The sequence below is a fragment of the Thunnus maccoyii genome, chromosome 14 (assembly GCF_910596095.1).
Source record: "Thunnus maccoyii chromosome 14, fThuMac1.1, whole genome shotgun sequence".
NCBI lineage: Eukaryota > Metazoa > Chordata > Actinopteri > Scombriformes > Scombridae > Thunnus > Thunnus maccoyii.
In genome coordinates, this window is record NC_056546.1 from 25,253,227 (window position 1) to 25,274,299 (window position 21,073).

General features: G+C 38.5%; 1 protein-coding gene across 4 annotated transcripts in view; it reads left to right on the plus strand.

The window, feature by feature from the left end:
- The first annotated feature begins 251 nt into the window (after positions 1-251).
- Positions 252-21,073, plus strand: part of LOC121911432 (cilia- and flagella-associated protein 46) — a 57,892-nt gene continuing 37,070 nt past the window's right edge. For all 4 annotated transcript variants that reach the window (XM_042432903.1, XM_042432905.1, XM_042432904.1 and 1 more), the window contains exons 1-20: positions 252-545; positions 626-747; positions 2,874-3,005; positions 3,373-3,437; positions 4,315-4,479; positions 5,366-5,489; positions 5,988-6,082; positions 7,664-7,816; positions 8,000-8,099; positions 8,490-8,588; positions 8,759-8,949; positions 9,187-9,412; positions 9,812-9,929; positions 11,773-11,902; positions 12,161-12,285; positions 12,665-12,783; positions 13,887-13,999; positions 15,464-15,676; positions 18,081-18,282; positions 20,384-20,533. In XM_042432903.1, coding sequence (XP_042288837.1) covers positions 497-545; positions 626-747; positions 2,874-3,005; positions 3,373-3,437; positions 4,315-4,479; positions 5,366-5,489; positions 5,988-6,082; positions 7,664-7,816; positions 8,000-8,099; positions 8,490-8,588; positions 8,759-8,949; positions 9,187-9,412; positions 9,812-9,929; positions 11,773-11,902; positions 12,161-12,285; positions 12,665-12,783; positions 13,887-13,999; positions 15,464-15,676; positions 18,081-18,282; positions 20,384-20,533 — 2,691 coding nt within the window. In that variant the 5' untranslated portion in view covers positions 252-496. The remainder of the gene's footprint in view (positions 546-625; positions 748-2,873; positions 3,006-3,372; positions 3,438-4,314; positions 4,480-5,365; positions 5,490-5,987; positions 6,083-7,663; positions 7,817-7,999; positions 8,100-8,489; positions 8,589-8,758; positions 8,950-9,186; positions 9,413-9,811; positions 9,930-11,772; positions 11,903-12,160; positions 12,286-12,664; positions 12,784-13,886; positions 14,000-15,463; positions 15,677-18,080; positions 18,283-20,383; positions 20,534-21,073) is intronic.

A 21,073-nucleotide genomic window follows, 5' to 3' on the forward strand; every position in this document is an offset into this window, starting at 1 on the left:
CATGTGTGTGTATGTTTGTGTGTCATGTGCACGCTGCCACACACACACATCACACACACACACACACACACACATATACACATTCACAGAAAGAATGAGATGGAGTATGGGAGGAGGGGATAAATAGATAGATAGATAGATAGATAGATAGATAGATAGATAGATAGATAGATAGATAAGTATATGCATTGGACTAAATGAGAGTGTCAAACCCTTTTGTACCTTTTCGTTTACCGTAGTTCAAACCTTCTCTCCGGTTGCTAAGTAACGCTCCCTAACTACAAACGCGGATGGTGGGATATGCTAAACCAAACTCTTAGCATTTCTGTTGACGTATTTGGTTGTTGAAACTAACTACTGGCATATTTACCTCAACACCTGAGTTAATGACCAGACTTGTTGTTTTTCTAACGGTTTAACAATTTCGCATTTTGTTGTTTAGCTAGTTACACATACCTGTACAGTTTTAATGGGATAACGTTAACTTTCAACCGACATGGACCTGGATATACGTCAGTATCTCACCAAGGCCAATGAGCAACAAGGTTTGTCATGTTTTAGGGGCAGTTACAGCTATAAAGAGTGGTAAACGTATTCCTTCACTGTTTTTATGTATTTTTTGCAGACTCTGGAGCTCTGCAGTCAGCGTACAGTTTGATCACGGAGATGAGAGCAGCTGGAAGCAGCGGACGAATTCCACGTAGTGCCCCAGAGTTGTACGTCCTGTGCGCGGAAGCAGCACTACAGGTAACGTAGGCCTACAGGTGTGTAGACCTGGTCAACATGTCAGCACGATCGTAGGCAGGATTTTAGACAGTTTTTATTGAGGTCATAAGTGGCAGCTCCTGGATAGCAGGCTCTGAGTCAGTTGAGTCAAGTGTATGGTTAAGGACAGGGCATACTTACTGTGTTTTCTAAGACAGTGGTTTCTTAGAAATAATGTCAGTCTAAAATTATCCCTGAAGTAGAATAATAAAAGTCACAATACTGTATGGAGGTAATATGGTCCCTCTTCTGGGTACCTGTCAGGAGCCTGGCTGCAGGTGGGACAGGGACGACTGACTAATCCCAGTATACAGGGAGTTGCAGTAGTCCAGGCTGGAGGTTGTAAAGGTGTGGATGACTTTCTTGAGATCTCTCAAGAAATGGCTTGATTTTGGCAATAGTAAGAAGCTGGAAAAAACTGTCTGTCACTACTGCATTAACTTGCTTGTCAAACTTAAAGACGGAATCAAATATCACACCAAGGTTTTTGACATGAGGTCTGACAAAGGTGGACAGGTTGCCATTACTGTTGGTAATTACTTTGATGGAGTCAAGGGGGCCAAATAGGACAACTTCAGACTTGCCTTCATTCAGCTTAAGGTAGTTTTGTGCCATCCAACACTTTATGTCCTCAAGGCAGTTCAAGCATCAAAGTTCAAGCATTACAGCATTAAAAACATACAACATAAAGAAAATAATAAGAGTTAAGATGAAAAAGCCTCCCCGAATAGAAAGGTTTTCAGGCCTTTTTAGGCTTTGATTAGTACAAATCACAATGTTAAGGGAATAACAGCTGTAGTCATAATGAATATAACGTATGTACATTCAGAATTCCAGTGTCTATACCATTCCAGATATGTTTGCCAAGCTCTTCTGTATACTAGTCAATGGAAAGGAATTCAGTTACTATATATGCTCCAGTATAAATGATAGTCTGCTGTAAATTCTGTCACAAGGTTCATACTGAAGCATCTGTGGACGTACATTAAGGGCAGCCAATGTAAGCCTACACATTGGCCCAGAGTCAGTATCAGACTCAGATGAGGAGTCAGCATTAGACTCTGATGCTGCAATCTTTGAATGAATGACTGATATGAGAAGGAATATGCCTGCAGCCATGCCCTCCAAGTGCTATGAGGAGTGTTTTCATGTTGTGAGGATTTCGTGACTGCTGAGATGTCGCATAAGACATGATGCTATAAGCAGCCCCCAAGAATAAAAGATACGCATCTGACTGGGAAGAATAGAATTCACTCTTATTAGCACAGTGAATATCTGCTGCTGTGAAGACATGCGAGCGTCATGTTCTGCGGAGGTTGCTGAATAATTCCTGACATTATTGGCATGTAGAGGGGATTTATTGGGTTTTACTGAATAAAGCAGGACTTTTGTGGTTGTTAGTTGACGTGAGACCAAATCAGTAAAGCGTGGAAATAAAACCTCTACAGAGCAAAGTCTGATCATAGATTTAATTTTTCATTGTTTTAGTACAGTAACTTTTGTTAGCTAAATCTAACTATTCTCCCAGAGGGGAATAGTAATGAATATTCACTAATATAGACCGAACTGTCCTAGGGCAAGGGAAACATATTTGAATAATGAAACACAGTGCTATTCTGTAATGTGATTTGTTCTTTCGTCTATATCATACAGCGAGTTTTCAGTGAAAATGCAGCTTGCCTTGAAGTCTGAGGCTTAAGTGAATGCTGAATTAGTCTGCATCCTCAGTAGGACTACATCACAGTGTGCTTCTGTTTTCTAGAGAAACATGAATATTCCAGTCACATAAAAAATCACAGTGATGCCGAGTTCATTACTGTAAAGTTTTACTAGTTTAACTGAATTATAACATGATTAAAAGCATACAGTATACAGGTAAACTTTCTGTTACAGGATCATCTTTTCCCTGACAGTTCTGCAATTCCTTGAATAAAAAGTAACAATGAGATTAGACTTTTTTTTGTCATTTGTATAAATGTGCATCACACATACATTTAGTCACATCTGACTAGTTTTAATAATGCATCAAACTAAGGAAACTGCTGATGAAATAAGGTTGAAATATTTATTTTGGTTGGCCTCTGTATGTCTCTTTTTCTGTGTTTCAGCTGGGTTGTTTGGAGATAAGCGCAGCGTGTCTAAAGATGTACTTTGAAGGGAATCCGCCAGCCAATCAATTTATGTGTCGAGCCTACCTCTGCCAGGGTCAGCAGAAGACTCCGCCGGCCACTGGGAGTGTGGTGAGGACAGTAAATTGGACACATTTCCTCGAGGGGGTTGTGTGTGTTTGTGTTTCTGTGCCAGTGAAGCACACATACACACACACACACACACACACAGTTACTGTAGAGATATACTGTACTTATTTAGACTAAAAATGGAGCAGTTGCCCCAGCTTCGTAAACAAGCACTTGTGGTTTCACTATCTCTTATTCAGTATGAAAGGCACATCATTGCCCTTTTTCTTTTCATAGTTTAGAGCACTTTAAAGATTGTCTTTGCCTTTTGTCAAACTGAGGCCTTTATTGAATTACCTGTCTAATCTTTGTATGTTTATATGATGTGGCAAGTTTTCACTCACCCTTTTTGCATTATTTTCTATTTTAGGAGGACTTTGAGGAAGCTGTGTTGTATTTTCTTAAAGCAATTGAAATTTCAAAGCATGAGCCAAGGTATGTTATCTTTTAGAAGCATGTTTGGCTTTCAGTGTCAGGAAAGTTGACTTAATTTGTACTATGTTCAGTTTATCATCTCTGATATCGCTTGGCAAAACCAGTGCTCAGGTGCAACTGTAAAACATAATCAAAGTAATATGTTCACATCAGGGAATGCCTTTAAGCTGAAATAGGTTATGAGGGTTCAGCCTGCTGCTAGATTATTTTGGGATATGAATGTTTGATTTGAAATATAAAACAATTCTTCATACTTCACCCCGACCCATTATTCACAACTGGCTGATCTGCAGCATGTATTCTTCCTCATTCTAACAGCTGACTGGAAGTCTCTGTGAGCAGGGTGAAAAGGGTAATAAATATAGATGTAATAAAATGAATCATATAACATACATTCCCATGTTTCTTGTTCTGAAAGATGTGTTTTGAAATATAGGCTTAGCCTTTGCAAGCAATCAGCGCTGAATCTTTTTGCTAATGAACTCATAACCTGTCAATAAAGGGGCTGAATGAGCAACCCAATTAACACCAAAGGGAATACATATCTAATCCATCCAGCCCAGACTAATGCACAACACGCTCTCTGGTGAATAAATTAGAAGCACTCTCTCTGTTCACACAGTTTTCTCTAAAACAGCGCTTTGAATTCATAAAAATCACTTATTTCACATAGAATGGCTGATACGAGGTGCTCTCCTGTGGCTCATTGGACGGTGGTAAATCCACACTCATTTACAATTCACAGGACTTTTGTGTTCAGAGATGACACTTGGTCTGAATTGAGTTGTACTGAGAGAGGAAATGGCTTGCGTGTGCATCGTATAAATAATGCAGTGTTCTCTGTTAACTTGTTCTGTATGCGGTTTGTTTCTTGCAGATACCACTTCATGGTTTTCAATGCCTCCGTGCTGTACTTCCAGACAGTGCGTCCTCTCCTGCAGCCAGGGCGGTGCCTGCACCTTGTTTCCTCCCTCAGGCAGGTGGTCCAGAGTCTGGAGGAGGTGGCAGACCAGGACCACAGCTGGAGGGCTGAACTCATGATGTAAGTGACCCCGCAGTGCCCCCCAAGTCTCATGCTGCTTTCATGGGGATGACGTACAGAGCTAATTAACAAGCAGTTCATGTGTGACCACAGCTTTCTGGCTCCCAAGTTAATTGAATACTGCCTTATTCTCCTATATGGAGTGGAGAATGTGTTCTAATGTAAGTCATCTTCTCATGTTCTCCCATGTTACCACAGGCCTAAATGTTAGTTCGTCTTTGTTCGGAGGACATAATGGATCATGCATGTTTAGTATAAAGCCGGTGATAGTCAGGGTACTAATTGGATTAGAAATTTTTGGCATGACCAAAATCACAACTGAATGTCATTCATATAAGATACGGTGGCCAACATGCACGGCTTCCTTTCAAAACTCACTGTGCCACTACAATAATGAATAGCATGGTGAATGACTGACTGACTGAAACAACTGACTGACGTAATCAAAATATTTGCAGCATGGCATGCCCCAGTAGCCTACTGGTTAAGACACATGCCATGTAACAGCGTGCACGGTTCGATTCCAGCAGCAGACCTTTGATACATGTTACCCCCCCATCTTTCTCTCCTTCATTTCCTGTCCAATCTCTCCACTGTCACTGTAATGAAGGCTTGAAATATATTTAAAAATATTTGAAACATTGTTAACTATAATGCAATACAGTTTAACAGCAGCTCAAACTGAAAAAGACCATATAGACACAGTGTAACAAAAACAAAACACAAGCTTAAAGATTCCTTCCAGACACATTTTAAGATATATAAAAATATTCTTCTTGGAACTACTTCAATAAAATCCTTAAAAATCCTTAAAATTGACTCACATCTCCATATATTATGGAAATATCCCAGTAAATGTTGGAGTTTGCTGTCTGCTTCTGTTCAGGCACCTGATTGAAAGTCTTGTGGACTCTGGGAAAATGGAGGATGCTGGAAGTTTTGCCAAAGTGACAGAAGAATTCATCAAGACACATACTCCACATCTTTATCCAAAACTCTTTACCTTGCTGGTAAACAGTGTTTTTTGCTACATACTAAAATGAAAACATTTTAAGAATTTTGTAATAGGATTCCTTTTGGGAGTTAACATATCAAGTGAGAACTTTTTGAAGGTAAGAAAAACAGCCTTGTTTGAAGCTCTACGTTTTTTGAGATAATTCAGTGAGTTTTGAGATGTATTTTTAGTATAAGATTGAGGAAAATGATCTGAACCCACGAATGAGAATTTTATCCTTCGGTGTATCTGAATACCTAAAACTAAAACTTGGTAAGACTTTATGAAAGTAGTCCAAACATTATACTTAACTAACAACAAGGTGTACAATGAATTCTCAGTAGATTATGTAACCAGAGTCCTGACTTTACCTATAACGCTATCCTGGACAATAAATATCTGCTGACTATTTTTAATGCAATTTCAACTTAATGTTGAAGACAGTAGGCTTTTAGTGAAACATTTTAGGAAAAAGAATAAAGTATGAGTTCTGACTTTTCCCCTTTCTCCTTAGGTACAACACAAGCTGTCTGAGAATGATATCCTCCTTGAAATGAGCAGGCAGTGTACTACCTTGGCGATCATTTACAAAATACAGCAATTTAAAAGGTAAGGAGAGTTTTTGTGTTTCATTTCATTAAATGTTTAGTTTTTTCTACACCTTTTCATTTTTACATGTTTTATTGCGCTAAAAGTGCTGCAGGATTAATTTTGCAGAGAGCATTGCTTTTGTTTTCTGTAATGATGACAGTTCATTCCATGTATTCATAGTTAAGGCTGTGTTGCACCAACAAGGATTCATTTTTAAACCCGATTAAATCATTGTTTAACTTTATGTCACACCAAACTTTAAAACTTAAAATGAACAAAGATTCAAGTTAAACCTCTCTTCAAACCTCAGTTTAGTTTTTGCTCTTAACCTAGATTAAATTAAATTCTGTTGCACCAAAACTTTAAACACCAATTTAAAATGTGATCCAATATTAACTTTAAATCTACGCTCGAGGAGGTTGAACTTTTATGGCTGCCTTTTTGAGATGGATTGAGCAAAATAATCTAGTTCTCGAAGAAAGTTAAGGGACAGATTCAACCCAATTGCTGCTGAATTTCTCTCAAGGTACCAATTCGGCAAGGAAACTGTTATGAAGCTGAACAGGAAGATTGGATCAACTAAACATGGCAGTGACAGAAATGCAGCTGTAGCACTATTGCTCCAACTCCTGGTAGCCTTGAGATTTTATGCCATGGTTTCCCCCTTCTTTTATACTTACTATGTCCTGACAGCACACAAATTAATTTTTATTGTCTAATTTGGGTAAGCAAGCATCTCCATATTGATCAAAGTCTATTTAATATCAGTTTACATCAATAAACTTGTACAACAGAGCTCTGCTTAATTTTAAATCTGGATTTACTCATTTTAAACCTATTAGAACTGATCTTAGTTTAAATTAATCTTTGTTGGTGCAACTCAATCTAAAATAAACATATTGTAGTTCTAATTGTCCAGGGAAGGATGCCCTTGATCTGCTTTAACAATGTAACAATCTTTGAGAAAACATTTGAACAACTAGGGAGGCAAAATTATGTTTGAAAGAGTTTGCTTTATCTTTTCTTCTTTAGAATGAAGTAGAGGCAAATTGAGTCATAAACTTTAGCAATTATGACCTTGTTGATGGTCATTGCAAGGTTATTACTTGTCCAAAAATTTTCAAGTCTACCATTCTGTATTTGTTTTTATATTTGCTCTGTTTTTTAAGCTACAGGACTTAATTTAATAATTAATTAATTAATAATTAGTGATCCACTGGCTCTCAGTTCAGCCTGTGGCATCCTATAGTGGGCCGATTAATCAAGCTGCCTGCGTACTTTACTTGTATACAATAGCTTCTGGTGTGGCATTACACAAGCTCAGTCCCAGCCCCCACCCCCTTTCTGCAGGCATGTACTCAACATGTCAGAGCCCCTTATGGCTCTTAAGCTCAGCCATAAACGTCGACAGCATGACTCAGTCTGACCCAACCGTCATCAGCATCATATAGGTTATTTTGCCTAAGGTTTATGTGCTGTTTGGTGTGAGTATATTAAAGAGGGGGGGTGAAAAACAGATGCATGTGTATTCTTGGACACATAAATGTATGTATATGTATGTGTATATTAATGTGCGCAAACACGTTTTCCTGTTTGTAGTGGGTTGGAAGAAATAAAAGAGGATGAGCTTGCAAAAAAGGATTCGGACAAGCTTGAGGAGATTTTCCATCTCCTGGTGGATTGCACAAAAGCATCGTCTATGCCTGTGAATTCGATTTCTCTACAGATTACACCCATCCAACCAGCCGACAGGTCTGTGACCCAGAATGTCCTGATTAAATCTCCCATCCAACACCTTTCTTGCTCCCTGTCCTCTTCATAAATCTCCCACTGCTGTAAAACCACACATGGATATCCCGGGGACAGTACATGGCTCAGATTACTGTTCTGAAGTATTGTGAATTGTATACATTAGGTTTTATCTGGGATTTGCAGAGTTTCCTTCCTCCTGGAGTTGGCTCTGCTGGCCTTGCAAGCGAAACATCAGAAAGTAGCTGCCGACTGTTTGAAAGAGCTCAAGTCGGTGGAAGAGGCTGTGAGTGTCCGCTACTCTCTTAAAACCTCAGGCAGTAGCAAAGCTCCTTTCTGTATCTTTACATATTTATGAATGGATTTTGACATCTTCTCTTAGGTAGGCCCTTGACAATACATTAGATTAATTAGCTGAGCACAAATCCAAGAGCTGAACTTTTTTTTTTTACTGGAAGGTTGTGGATTTTTTCTTAGAATTTTGCCCTTATTTGCCCTTATTTTCTTAATGAATCAAGTGAAATTATTACACAAGTAGCAACATCGCATGTACAAGATTTGATTGGCTGTAAAACATGGCTAACTGTTTGTATATGTGTCATCCTCTCTTCCATACACTGCTGAACACTAACTTTTGAAACTTTTGAACTTTTCACGTGTGTATTTCTCTTTTTAGAGTATTGGCCAACGCATAATAATGGAGTGTATCAACTGTGAAATCAACCTCCTGAAGAAAGAGGCGAAGATGAATGACTATTCCAAAGCCAGTGTGGAGGTGCTCCATCATATGCCATCTCATTTGATGCCATATCGTACTTTGCAAGAAAGCTGTCACATTTAAGGATTGGCACAACCTATTCAGCCCAATTCAATCCAAGTGATAGAAGTGTTTTGTCTTATCAATACTACAAGAGACATTCTCAATCTGTAGTTGTTATCCCACAGGCCCGGCTGAAGGAGATAGGAAAGCTGGATCAGTGGCTGCAGACTGCAGTGAGAGAGGGAGATCCCCGGGCCGTGCAGGCAGTGTGTGCTACCCAGTGGAGTTTCTGCCTACCCCTCTTACAGCACAACCTCAGGAGACACATTAAGACACCTTTGCTCAGAGTGGCCCAAATACTGGAAGACACACAAAGGTTTCCAGCTTCTTTAAATTCATCAATAGTCAGGGTTATGTGTGCATTTCTTAGGACTTCTCACTATTTTTGTTGTATCTGCACTTTACTGAACATACGTTTGGTTGTTTTGGTTGTATCATAGTACACACTTATGAACCTACAGGAACATCCCTTGTGTTTGTCCTGTAGTGTGATTTTTGTACTGTCATAATGTGTTATTTTATGCTGGAAATGTTTATGTGTTATTATCAACAGCATGTTGTTGGAAACACGCTGTCAGGTCCACTCAGAGTTGGCAGTGATTGAAGAGGAGGAGGGACGCCTTGAGGCTTCGTTGACTCACCTTCAGAAAGCCATGCTGTTGGATAATGGGACACAACAGGAAAGCCTGTCGTCAGCTTTCCGCCTCCTGCAGCTCAGAGGGACCCTCTACCAAACACCCTCCCAGACCGAGGATAAAGCGGCTATGCTTATGCAGCAGGTTCTCAGCACTTCTGTGTCACAGTCTAACAATTCAAAACATAATGGTTCTTTAAAGCTACGCAAGGCAGGTTTTTTATGTTAGAACAAACTTGGCTTATCAGTTGCAATCGCTGATAAGTACAGTGAAGGAAAAAAGCCTCCTATTCCTCAAAACTGAGTTGTTGTATGATTTCAGGGTATTGAAGTTAATTAAAACAATTGTGTGCAGCTTTAATGAGACAAGATTTCAGTAAGTGTAATTGTTGTGCGATGAGATTAAAATCATTTAACTTTAAAATATTGTTACCAGTCTTTTTGAATGTATGGTGCTTCACCTGGAATCTTAGCGTTCCTGAGAGTGTAGCCTACAGCTACAAGTTAACGCTAAAATCCCAAACCTTCTCTCTCTTTCTGTCAGGCTAGGGACCTCAAGCCTGAAGATAATACAGACAGTCGTCCCATCCTGGTGGATGTAGGTCTACTCTTGGCCCCTGCTTATTTCCAGATGGTGCTGGATGCAGACAACACCTCCAAAGGTACAGATTTCCCTTCCTTCCTTTCAGTTTTCACTTAGACACGATGATGTGCTCTTAACACATCTCTGACTTATAAATAGATACAAAACAAATGTCCACATTTACAAAGCCTTTTGCCTCTTTGCCTTCTACATGAGGAGTGACGCATTTCATTTATCAAACAGGCACATCAGCCTGAATGTCAGTTTCCCTCGTATCTCAGACACAATCTGATTGCAGAGAAGTGCACCTTCTCTTCTTTATTCATGGACATTTAAGGAAGGAATGTGCAAATAGCAGGATCATATATGATATTTATGGCTGATTGTGTGTTCCCTGGATTTACTAGGGTTGATACAATTGCTGTGCTTCTGTAGAGCAGGTGGAAATTATGCTGGTATGTTAAAAACGAAGGTTGTGGTGGGAAAGAGAAATCACAGGTGAGCACATCACAAACATATCTGTGGAGAAGTGTAGAATTAGTAAAGTTAGAAAAAGTAAATGTATTAATGAAAAATGAGTACAGATTGTATAAAATTTTTAAAAACTTTTTAGAGAGAAAATCTGCAGTAATAACAAATGAACACAGTGTCTGACTATTTTATAGCATCAAACGATGAGCAGCAGTTATCCCATCATGGATGACTCAGCCTGATAGAATAGTAACATCACTTTCTGCTCAACGCCATGGAGCCTCAGTCTTCGTAAAAAATACAACAAAGGCAGATTAAACGCAGATTTTGAGTTTAAATTGAATGAACTTCACAGAGCAAAATTGGTGGGCACTGTCATATCGTGGGTGCTATCATATCTAAATTTGTGTCTCATTCCAAAGGTCTTTTAATGGCAGTGTTAAACTTTGTTGCTGCTGAAGGTAGTGTGTGAGAAACAGCTTCAGGGTGTATTCCAGTGTTACTCATAGTGAAATCCTATTGACTGTATGCAGTGGATCATGAAGTGGAGCTCGGAGAGAGCCTTTGATCTCAGACTCATTCCAGACTCCTTGGTCCACAGCATCAGATGAACATTCAGCAGTCCTAATGATGCAGGGAAGATCTTGCCTCTGACAGCTGAGAGACTTCTGCAGGCATGGGTTAAAACCTTTGCTCCCTACAGGCACTTTTGTTTTTGCCTATAAACCTCATGCGACGCCCAGATCATTGTGTTCTGAGCTCCAAAGCCAGCACACCAAATAACCCTTGAGGCTGGAAGATTTAATTAATTACAGTGTGTAATGTTGCTGCAATTTTCTACTGTCCTGCAGACGTTCATCAATTAGAGGTGTGTGCATATGAGTGCGTGTGTAATTGTGTGTGCATGAGTATCTGAACTCTCAGGGTGAGTACGCACGCACTGGAGCATTTTGCTTCTTAACAACATTGCAGTCACAGACACAGACCTCTCTTCATAATCCAATCCCTAAAACAAATGCTTGAATGCCCCTGGTGCTGCTGACACAACTGCAGATCTAAATACAAATCTGCAACATGCTTTTTTGTTTTTTGTTTACTCTAATGTGTCTATTCTGATAGAACTATAGCCAGTGACATCACTGTTTGAGAGCATTGGAAATGGGCCATTTACTCCTGTAGCCCCTTTGTTATGTTTCCTGATGCTTACATGGAAATGGCATAATAGGGATAATTATGTAACTTCCTCAAAAGGATTACACTCAAGCTATACATATGAGTGCAGATTTTTTTCCATGTTCTATAAATTATAGTTAGGCCTTAAAGCTGTGCAACAAAATGACTAGACTTTTTGTTATGCATAATAGCCAGAATATGTTATTGATTCAGTATTTGGAGAAAATGCAGAACAGCATTAATAAACTTATGTATATTTTACTCCAAATATTGTGTAGTTCCTGTAGGCAGTGTTGGATCTGGACCAGCGGCTCAGCTCTCTGCTGAGGCTCAGCATCACTCTGCATCTGTACAGATGGTGGATGGACACCTGGCTAGACAAGCAGAGAACACAGACAACACAGAGAGGTGTGTGCACATTTACACATGTATGTGTATGCATACACGTGGATGCCTTTTTATGTCTATCTTCTTTCCAGGTTAAAGTTTTCTTCGTAATTATTTTTAGTTGCTAAGCTTCCCAGGAACCCAGTTGGAAAATTGCCTATATAATAAGCCTTTTATGCCTTGTTGAATTTATAACTCCAAGCTTTTATTGAGCATTACATACTAATGAATCTTTGATAATATTGGTCCTCTCTCTTCTTTCTTTGTTGGCTGTTCAAGGGTGAAGTTGTGGGCAACACTAGTAAAGACAGCCAGGAAACAGGAAGTTTGGGATGTGTGCCGAGCTGCTTGTCGATTCTGTTTGCTGTATGATGATGGGAGATGGAAGATATCAAAGGCTGACAGTGAGATGATAAATGATCCTCAGACTGACTGTAAAATGATAGAAATATTCTTAAAACTGAGAGAGGGATATTATAGTGATAAGAAGACAAAACGCAGGCATACTATGTAGATGTGTAATCTACTTTATAGAACTGTTCTGTTCATATTTCAGGATTTTGAAATGATCTTATCTCATTGTTCATATGTAAATCAGATCTGCAATAATATAGTATGGATGTGATTTACATGAGGTATAATTGGTTTTAGGTGTTGCAATAAAGACACAGGTAGGTAGTGGTAATAGTGACAGTGTTACTTAACTAAATGACTAAATACAAGAAGGAGAAGATTGCTGTCACTGAGAGAATTCATATCACAGATTTTGTCTATTCTATCCAGACTGTAGATGCTCAGAGGAAGAGAGCTGCGCAGAGTGTCTTCACGGTTGCGATGGAAGCCAAAGCTCCGTGAGGAACTTGTTGCGCCTTTTGGCTGAAATTTACTTCATCAGTGCTGAGGTATTTGCCCCAATTCATACTTCCAACTCAACACACACATACACACTTAAGTTCTTGAAGTGGGAATCCAATAAAACTGCTTTTACATCACTTCTATAAACTTGGTTAGTTTACTCGCTATTTGCAGACAAAACAACAAAACTATCAATATAGAGTGCAGAGACTTTGTTCTGTAATGTCTTTTTTTTGTTGTCCCAATCCATTATTGATGAAAAGAGGGCAGAAGTTCAGTACAATGATTTTTTCTGGGGATTGTCAAGGTACAACACATTTGTCCATAAGAGGATCATACTCTGGCAAATAATCAGTTATAATCTAGTCAGACACAAAAACCTCAGTCTGCCTGGCCTTTTTTATGACCCTTTTCCATTATTGATGCTTATGTATAAGACAAACAAACACATTAGGAAGACAAAACTCACATTTTATCAAATGTTATTTGGATGCAGATGTTGTTGTAGTGAGGTGCTATCTCTTTATTTTAATATGAGATTAGAGACCAAGACTGCTTGCAGTAGCAGACATGCATTATGGGAGTTTTTTAACAAGCCCGTGAGGTAGATGTTGATTGGTCAGAGTCAGAGATTATTGTGCTTGTCATATGAGCTTGTCGTATTGTGTAATCCCACTTCCCATCAAGCCTCCAGCTCCATGTCTTTATTAAGTCCATAGAGATGTTAACTTGACAGCACTTTGAAGAAAATGGAGATAACTCTCCACAGTGACTAGATGACCTTGCCAAAACACACTCACACTATAGCTTCTCTGTGTGCTCCTCTCATGTAACTCTCCCTTTGTTCTATGACACATGGGTATTTCTTTTTAAGAATTCGGTATAGTTAATTAATTAAAACATATCTACCTCTCAGTCTGATGATGAAGACAGGTTCCTGATGTCTTACCTGAGATGTCTGCCGCTGGAGTAAAATGCTCCCAAGTCATTTCTTTTTTCTTTGATCTGCTACAGCTCCAGCTTTAGAAAACTGCCATTCCCATAGTGGGAGGTCTTCTTTTCTCCTTTTATTATAGAGTTGTCAATACAGGAAGTCACCTTTAATATTATCTTTTGAGGTTGAGAAATAAATGGTCTCTCTCTTATTTAGGCCACCATCCAAAAGCTGCAGACCAAGGGGGTGCAGCTCAACAGCCCTGCTGTCCCCCAACAGGAGAGAGGGGTTTGTGTGTCTGAGGAGGATCCAGACTGGATTATTTACAGGTGAAAACGCATAAGCACACACACACATGCAGCGTCACAAAACTAGAATAAAGATCTTGTGTCTGTTTTCTATATATTTTGTCTATTTGCAGTGTCTATATCTGCTCTTATTCAATTTTATCACTGATTTAATACATTTTTCTCATTTTAAGTAAAAATGTTTAGTATGAGAGACTTTTTTTTAATTTTACATAACCATATTTAACAATTGAATATTTGTTCTATTGTAACATTTATTAAAATAAATATTATACTATTTATATGCAATAGCAGCATTAGGAGACAGCAAGAAAAGAAAAGACAAAAGTAGCTTTCAACAGCCATGTTTCCTCCAATGTTTTATCATTTTTATTTAATTTTAATTTTACTTTTGTTATGGCATGCTGTCATTAGATAAACAGTTTTGACAAAGTCATTCAATTTATTAAAAAAATAAAATAAAATAAATACACTATTTGTTCCAAGAATGTCTTCTATGGTTTGAAATCTGATCTTCCTAAAGTTGATATAATATTTATAATTTATAATGTGTAAATTAAGCTGCGATATAGCATTATACAAAGTCTACAAAACCTTTACTTGCCCAACTGTGGCTTTTAATAGATTCTGTTAGAGTGGAGGGACGACATATGTGTGTTTCAGTGTCTGTGGCGCTCTAAACCAGGCAGTGAATATGCTTTTAAAGTGAATATATTTGCATAACTGGTCAGAAATTCTGATGGGAAAGACAGGTTTTGTTTCCTCATCTCCTCTACCAAAACCATACATCGGATCTGAAATCATCCCCACACCACTCATGTGGTATGAAACAAAGTTTAAAACATCAATGATGTGATTATCTTTAAAAGATAAAGACCATGATGTTGTAAATGTAGTGTATGCCATAAAGCTCCAGGACCAGACACATTTCATCACCTGTTTCATCATTAGCTATTTCCTCACCACTTCATACTTCTAGAATCAGTGTTGTGGGAGTCAGGGGGGTTATCTTGCTCATCATAAATTATGCCATTCATAAATGAACATCAAACCCAGATGGAGTCTAAACCAAAAATATAATCTAGGTTTTATAAAGAGTGCTATAATAAAGTAAAGAGTAATAACTAGTCTCCCTGGATTGAAATCAGAGTTGAATAAAAAAACAGAGGAGGATTCTTAACAGGATCATTTTAAAAGGTTTATCCAGCACATACATAGACTGACCTTACATATCACATTCAGCAGTATAACTACTGGATTACTCTGCTTATGCCCTGCCATGATTCACAGGTGGCTGGATGAATAAAAAATAAAATGTGTGTCATGCAGTAAAACTTGGCTAATAGCATTCCACTTTTATTCAGCAAATTAAACGATGTATGTAAAAATAGTAGCATTATACTTCAATATCTTTCTCTCTCACACACATAACTTTCTCTTTCCATTCTGTGCTCTCTACTGTACTTCTCTACCTCTTTTACCTAGAGACTGGATCCAAGCCCTGTCTGCCTACGCCACCTCCAACTTCTTGCGGGCAGCAGAGCTCGGAGCAGAGATCAGGGAGCCGTGGGTGACGGCAAATGCAGCCATTTACCTGTGGAACTACAGTAACCACTTGCTGGCAGCTGGGGAGTACCAACGCCTCCTTCCCACCTTCCAGAGCCTGGTGGAGATGCTCCGAAAGACAGAATACACTGGGTAGACCTGGTCTCTAAATTAGTACTGCTTTTATTGCATGGTAGAGCTGCTGTAGTTAGGTCGCAGTTATTCTTGCTGTTGACATGTACATATAGCACTGACACCTGCCCACAACCCATAACTTTCACTGTTTGGGCTGGAGTATTTACAAAGTTGGTATTTCAGTCCAATGGTAAAAAAAAGAGCCAAGCTGCTCCACTGGCAATGAATAAAAGACTAATTTTGTGCAGGTGCTGTTGGTGTTATTATAAACAGGTCTTGAATGCACAAAATGTAATTTCTGCCGCTAGGGGTCTCTCAATCAAAACAATAACAAAAGACATTGTGAGGTAGCGTGGGATCATAGCAGTTGTTGTCTTCATTGTTAAACTACCAGCTTCTCCTGGTTACGATTACTACAGTTTTCATCATTCAGGATGTTTTTACTGGGAGCCAAATTATCCGCAGAGGTTTCCTTCTCTCCAAAACAAATGCACATGGGGATTAAAACCAGTAAAAACACTGAATAAAGCAGTTTGTGTTTCTCCCACACTTAGTGGGCACAGGACGTCCGGGAGGGGCTGCTAGCTGAGCTGCTGCTAACGTTTGCTCAGCTTGTTTCTCTGATAACTTAAGATCCAGACATCCGATGTCTAAAACTGTTCATCCGGTTAAATATATACTTAAAAACGACCAAGATCTAAAAAGTTTATTGTAAAAATGTGTCTTAAAACTGATGAAAAGTCAATTTATGACAGTTTCTGGCGGACAACCACAACACCGACATATTATCTTGTATGCGTTAGGGATGTGCAGTGTATCTGTATTTTTTGAGGCAGAAAAATTATTTATATTTGTATTTGTATTTGAATAAAATAGGAAATAGGTGTAAAAGTCCAGTTTTTGTTTTTATTATGCTTCTAATTTTAGGATATTAAATTTTAAAATAAGTATTTATGAGTAAACTATCTTACAAAAGAGGTCCCCAAACTGGGTCTCAAACCCAAGTCTCCCAGATCATAGACGACTGCGCTGACTACTGAGCTAAAACTTTACTCATCACCTCATTGCAGACAGACCTCTACCTATTTATACACCCATAACACAGAGACAGCACATCATGTAATGTGTAGGGAAGAACTTCAAAGGCAATTATTGCTTTGCAATTTACATTTATTGCCTGTTTTTTACAACCTAACTTTGTGGAAAAGAGAGGAGGAACAACAGGTTTTTGAGAGTCTCTTGTAAGCACTTCGCTTGTGTCAGTAGCTCAGCTTTATCTTTGGGGAACACTTCCAACTCCGGGAGCGGAGCAGAGGAGAGAGACTGAGATAGTAAAGTAACCGACCTGCGCGCTGGTATTTGAAATGTTTTGTTTTTTTTCTTCCGGAAAATAAATAATTTTTAAAAAATTTGTAAAAAACCCACTATTTGTGCTTTGCTGAACAACATATTTGGATTTGGCCACACGCCTAGTACGTGTATACTCTTTTGTAGACGCCATTTTGGTGGACCCCCACAACACCAACGCATGCATCTTGTGCGTGTTTACTCTTTGGTAGAGGGATGTGACGCCATTGACAGGCGACCAAATGAAACGGAGCGTTACCTTGATTAAAATTATGGATTTCTCTGGGTTTGAAATTTGTTGGAAACACTTGGGATAATGTCATTACACAACTCAACAAAATATATAACATTGGTCTAGTTGTTTTTAGACATTTTAATGCAGAATAGTTACATATTATAGCTTTAACTGGAATATCACAGGTGTTTGATGAAAACTCATTCATAAAATGTCAACATTTCAAGAAACATGAAGCATATGTCCTTTGTGAGGAGTGATGAGTGATGGCTGTACATTTTTTAAATTACTCAGTGGGTTTTGAATGACTTTTCTTAGCACTGCAGTAATTAACCCACAGTGGATTACACAGTCCTTCAACTCAGGTGAAACCTGAAAATGATTACTTTTTCATCTGATGACAGCAATATCTACATTTGTCCACCTCAGAAAATCATGTTAGACACTATCAAAGTTGACTTTTAAAAAATTGTAAATGTTTGCAAATTCATAAATGTTTGCAAATTCATTGTCTATGGCACTGTACCACACTCAGAGGATAAGAGACGGTTATGTGTGGCTCTTATTTTTGGCTATGGAATGAAGCTGTGAATGTTCATGAAAACAGACCAAACTGTCCTTGGGCGTAGCAATAATTATGTGAATTTTGGGAGTCAGTGACATTCACATGCAACAATGTGGCCAAGGAAACTCACATTTGCTGTCCAAATCTGTGGGAAAGTTTTATACTTTCAGAAAGAACTAAAAGATAAAAACATGTTGGGCCTTCAAGCTCAACTTTCAGTCCTTATATTTCCACAAAATGTCAGTTTAGAGCATTCTTTGTGTTGTATTTCTCAGGAATCGTGCTCTGTTTGTGCTGCTGTGTGATGCTGTGGCCCGAGGGTTGATCCAGCCTCTGTGTGGACCAGACAGCGGTGAGCCAGCCCCGACAGGAGACAAGGGCAAAAACAGAACTGAGAAAGGGATGGAAAAGGCTGCCAGTGTCCAGGGTGTTTTCTTAGACCCTGCTGCCCTGCAGGATGTCCGCAAAGCATTAGAGGTATGTCAGTGTGTGTATGTGGGAGCATGTGGCACCCTTGTGGGCGTTTGTATGACTAAATGTTTTAATTAGTGTAATAGAAGTATTTGTGAAGAATTGTTACTTTCAGTTTTGTCAAAGCTTCTACTTTATTGTTGCATTAGCTTTTCATCTCTTTTCATTTTTTTTATTTATTGATTGTTTGGTTTACAGGTGTGAGCCTCCTCCAAATCATGTTCCCATGATAAAAAAATCACACCATATATTTTTATAAAATCTCCACACTTCACTATACATTTGCATTAGAATGCCCTCTCTTGCCATACATGTATAATAAAACTCCCTATATCACCATTCATTTCCACAGCAACTTATGTCACCATATTTGCATTAAGAACATTAAAAAAAATGAGATTTGCACAATTGCACATTTGCTGATTCTGTCCAAAACTTCTGTAGAATATAAAAATGAATGCTGAAGAAGGGTAAATGAGGTTGAATACAAAAAGATACTGTATAATCCTGCATTAGGGTTCAGAAGCCTCCATGTATCATGTGACATGTAAACGCCAACAACCGGGAGCTTTTATGAGAGCTGCATATAAGACAAATTGCAAAAATGACATGCAAAATAATCAGAACAAATTTATTTGGAAATCTGTTGATTAGTTGTATTATGTTGCAGCACCGGCCATTCCTTTATGAGTCAGGGTGCTCTGAGTTGCTTTTTTTCAGTTTCACACTTTCCACTGTGAAAACAATGTCTGAAATCCCAGCATTCAGAACTGAAGAACAGATTGCAATCTCTGACAGGAGTTGAACGGAGTGTGTTGAGATTCTGAAAGGAGAGTGTGCATGTATAATCTCTGAATGGAGTTGAATCTTTGCAGGATGTGTTCAGACACTCAAAATGTAAGCTTTTGCACAGATACTTCATGGCAGACATAATATTGTAATTTTTTCACTTTTCAAATCACAGTTTAAAGTTTGCTTTGTATCTTTCACACCTTTTCTTTTAGTTTTATGAATCAGGAATGTGCTTCTGCTTCTTACAGATATTTAGTTGTTTTGTAGAACAGATGGGAAGCTTTTCTCATGTTGTTTTGGAGCTAAACAATCTTAATGTCACCCTCCATTACATGTGTAAACCTTTATTCCTCCATCCCTCTCTTGATGAGTGAACTTGCAACTATACTTTGGTAGAGTATTATGTCAAAAAGGTTATGGGGGACACTATAATAGACAATAACACAAGGAACAAAACCATTTTGTGTATACGTTTGTAACTGATGTTCATGGTGCTGATTTGAAACTCTCAGCGTAGACACAGACATTTTCCAGGTTTTATATCTGCACATCAAGAGCATGATGCCTTTCAGGAAATCTTATTCCACCTTCATATGATATCATGACAGATATCACAGACAAAACTTGAAGAGCTCTCAGGATACATTTTGTTCTTTTCTTTGCCCTTTTGACACACATTACTAATCTACATGTAGCTTTCATGACATAACGCCTTTGTGCTGCTGAAGTCTTATTTCTCTGTTCTGTCTGCTGCAGTTGCCAATTAAATCCTTTTTCCTTTCTCTTTTTCTATTCAAAGGCGCTACCATGAATATCAGCTTTAAGTCCAGATGAAAGTCTCTTAATCAGTGAATTATTAACTAAATTTCATCATATCTATCTATCTTTCCTTTCTGAAGGAAAGACTTTCTTAAAAGTCGCCCTGTACAATAAATTTTTTATTAATAGTCTACAGTAAAGTAAGGCCAGATACAGTGTCTGACTTGAACAAAGCCATTTTGAACTGTCTGAAAGTCTACTGTGTATGTCTGTCATGCTTGCAGCTGACAGGCTGGCAGTAGGCCTTGGGCTAAAGAAAGTTCAGGTGTGCAGAGTCTTACAGAATCTTACAGATACATAGCACGTTTTACAGTATTAAATAGACCCTTTGATCCACATAAACATATTTAATATCATTTAGGATTATCCAAAATCCTGACAGAAATATGTTGTGTGTCAAGTTCTACTCATCAAGCTTTTCAGACTGCTAATACTGCACCATACGCTTTCAGCTGAAGAAATTCATGCTCAGTTTTGTTTTCACACTTCCTCCAAGCTGTGTGATTACGCCCTTCGCATGTCCAACTGCAACATCTCAGGGGAGACTGTTCCCATCGCAGCGAGGAAACAGGTGGTGGCCACATGGGTGCAGCTTAAAAGGCTCTTGCAACAACAGATTGGATCAAAGATGGACACAGATGATGAGGTACTATTCTCTCTATCAGCCCAAAAACAATCAGTGGTTATTAATCAGTGTTTTGGGTTCTTATCAACATTTCAAAGCACTGTTCATATGACTTTACACTGTAGTCAGTATACAGGCATATTTTGCATAGGGTTACAGTTAGAATCATAACGGAAAATGATGCAAAATAAGCAAGCTATATATAGTTGTTCTCAGTGGCTTTGTACCTAGACCTGGCATAATAAGGTAGTGTTTTTTGGTAGAATTGTTTGGATGCTGTGTATTATCAGTGAATTACAGACACTGACTTGTAGTCTCTGCAGCACCTTTTACTTTGAGTTTTTCTCCATGTATCTTGATGCAATATTGGAAACAAAAGCCTGGCTTTGAGAGATAATGATACAAACACCAGAACTCTGTTTCAATTTCCAAAAGAGCAAATACATGCTCCAAAAGTTATTGTGTTGTTAAAACTCTTCACACAGTCAACAAAATCACAGACTGGTGTCTGAAAGGACAATACTTTAAGATAAAATAAAATAAAATAAAATAAAAAAAACT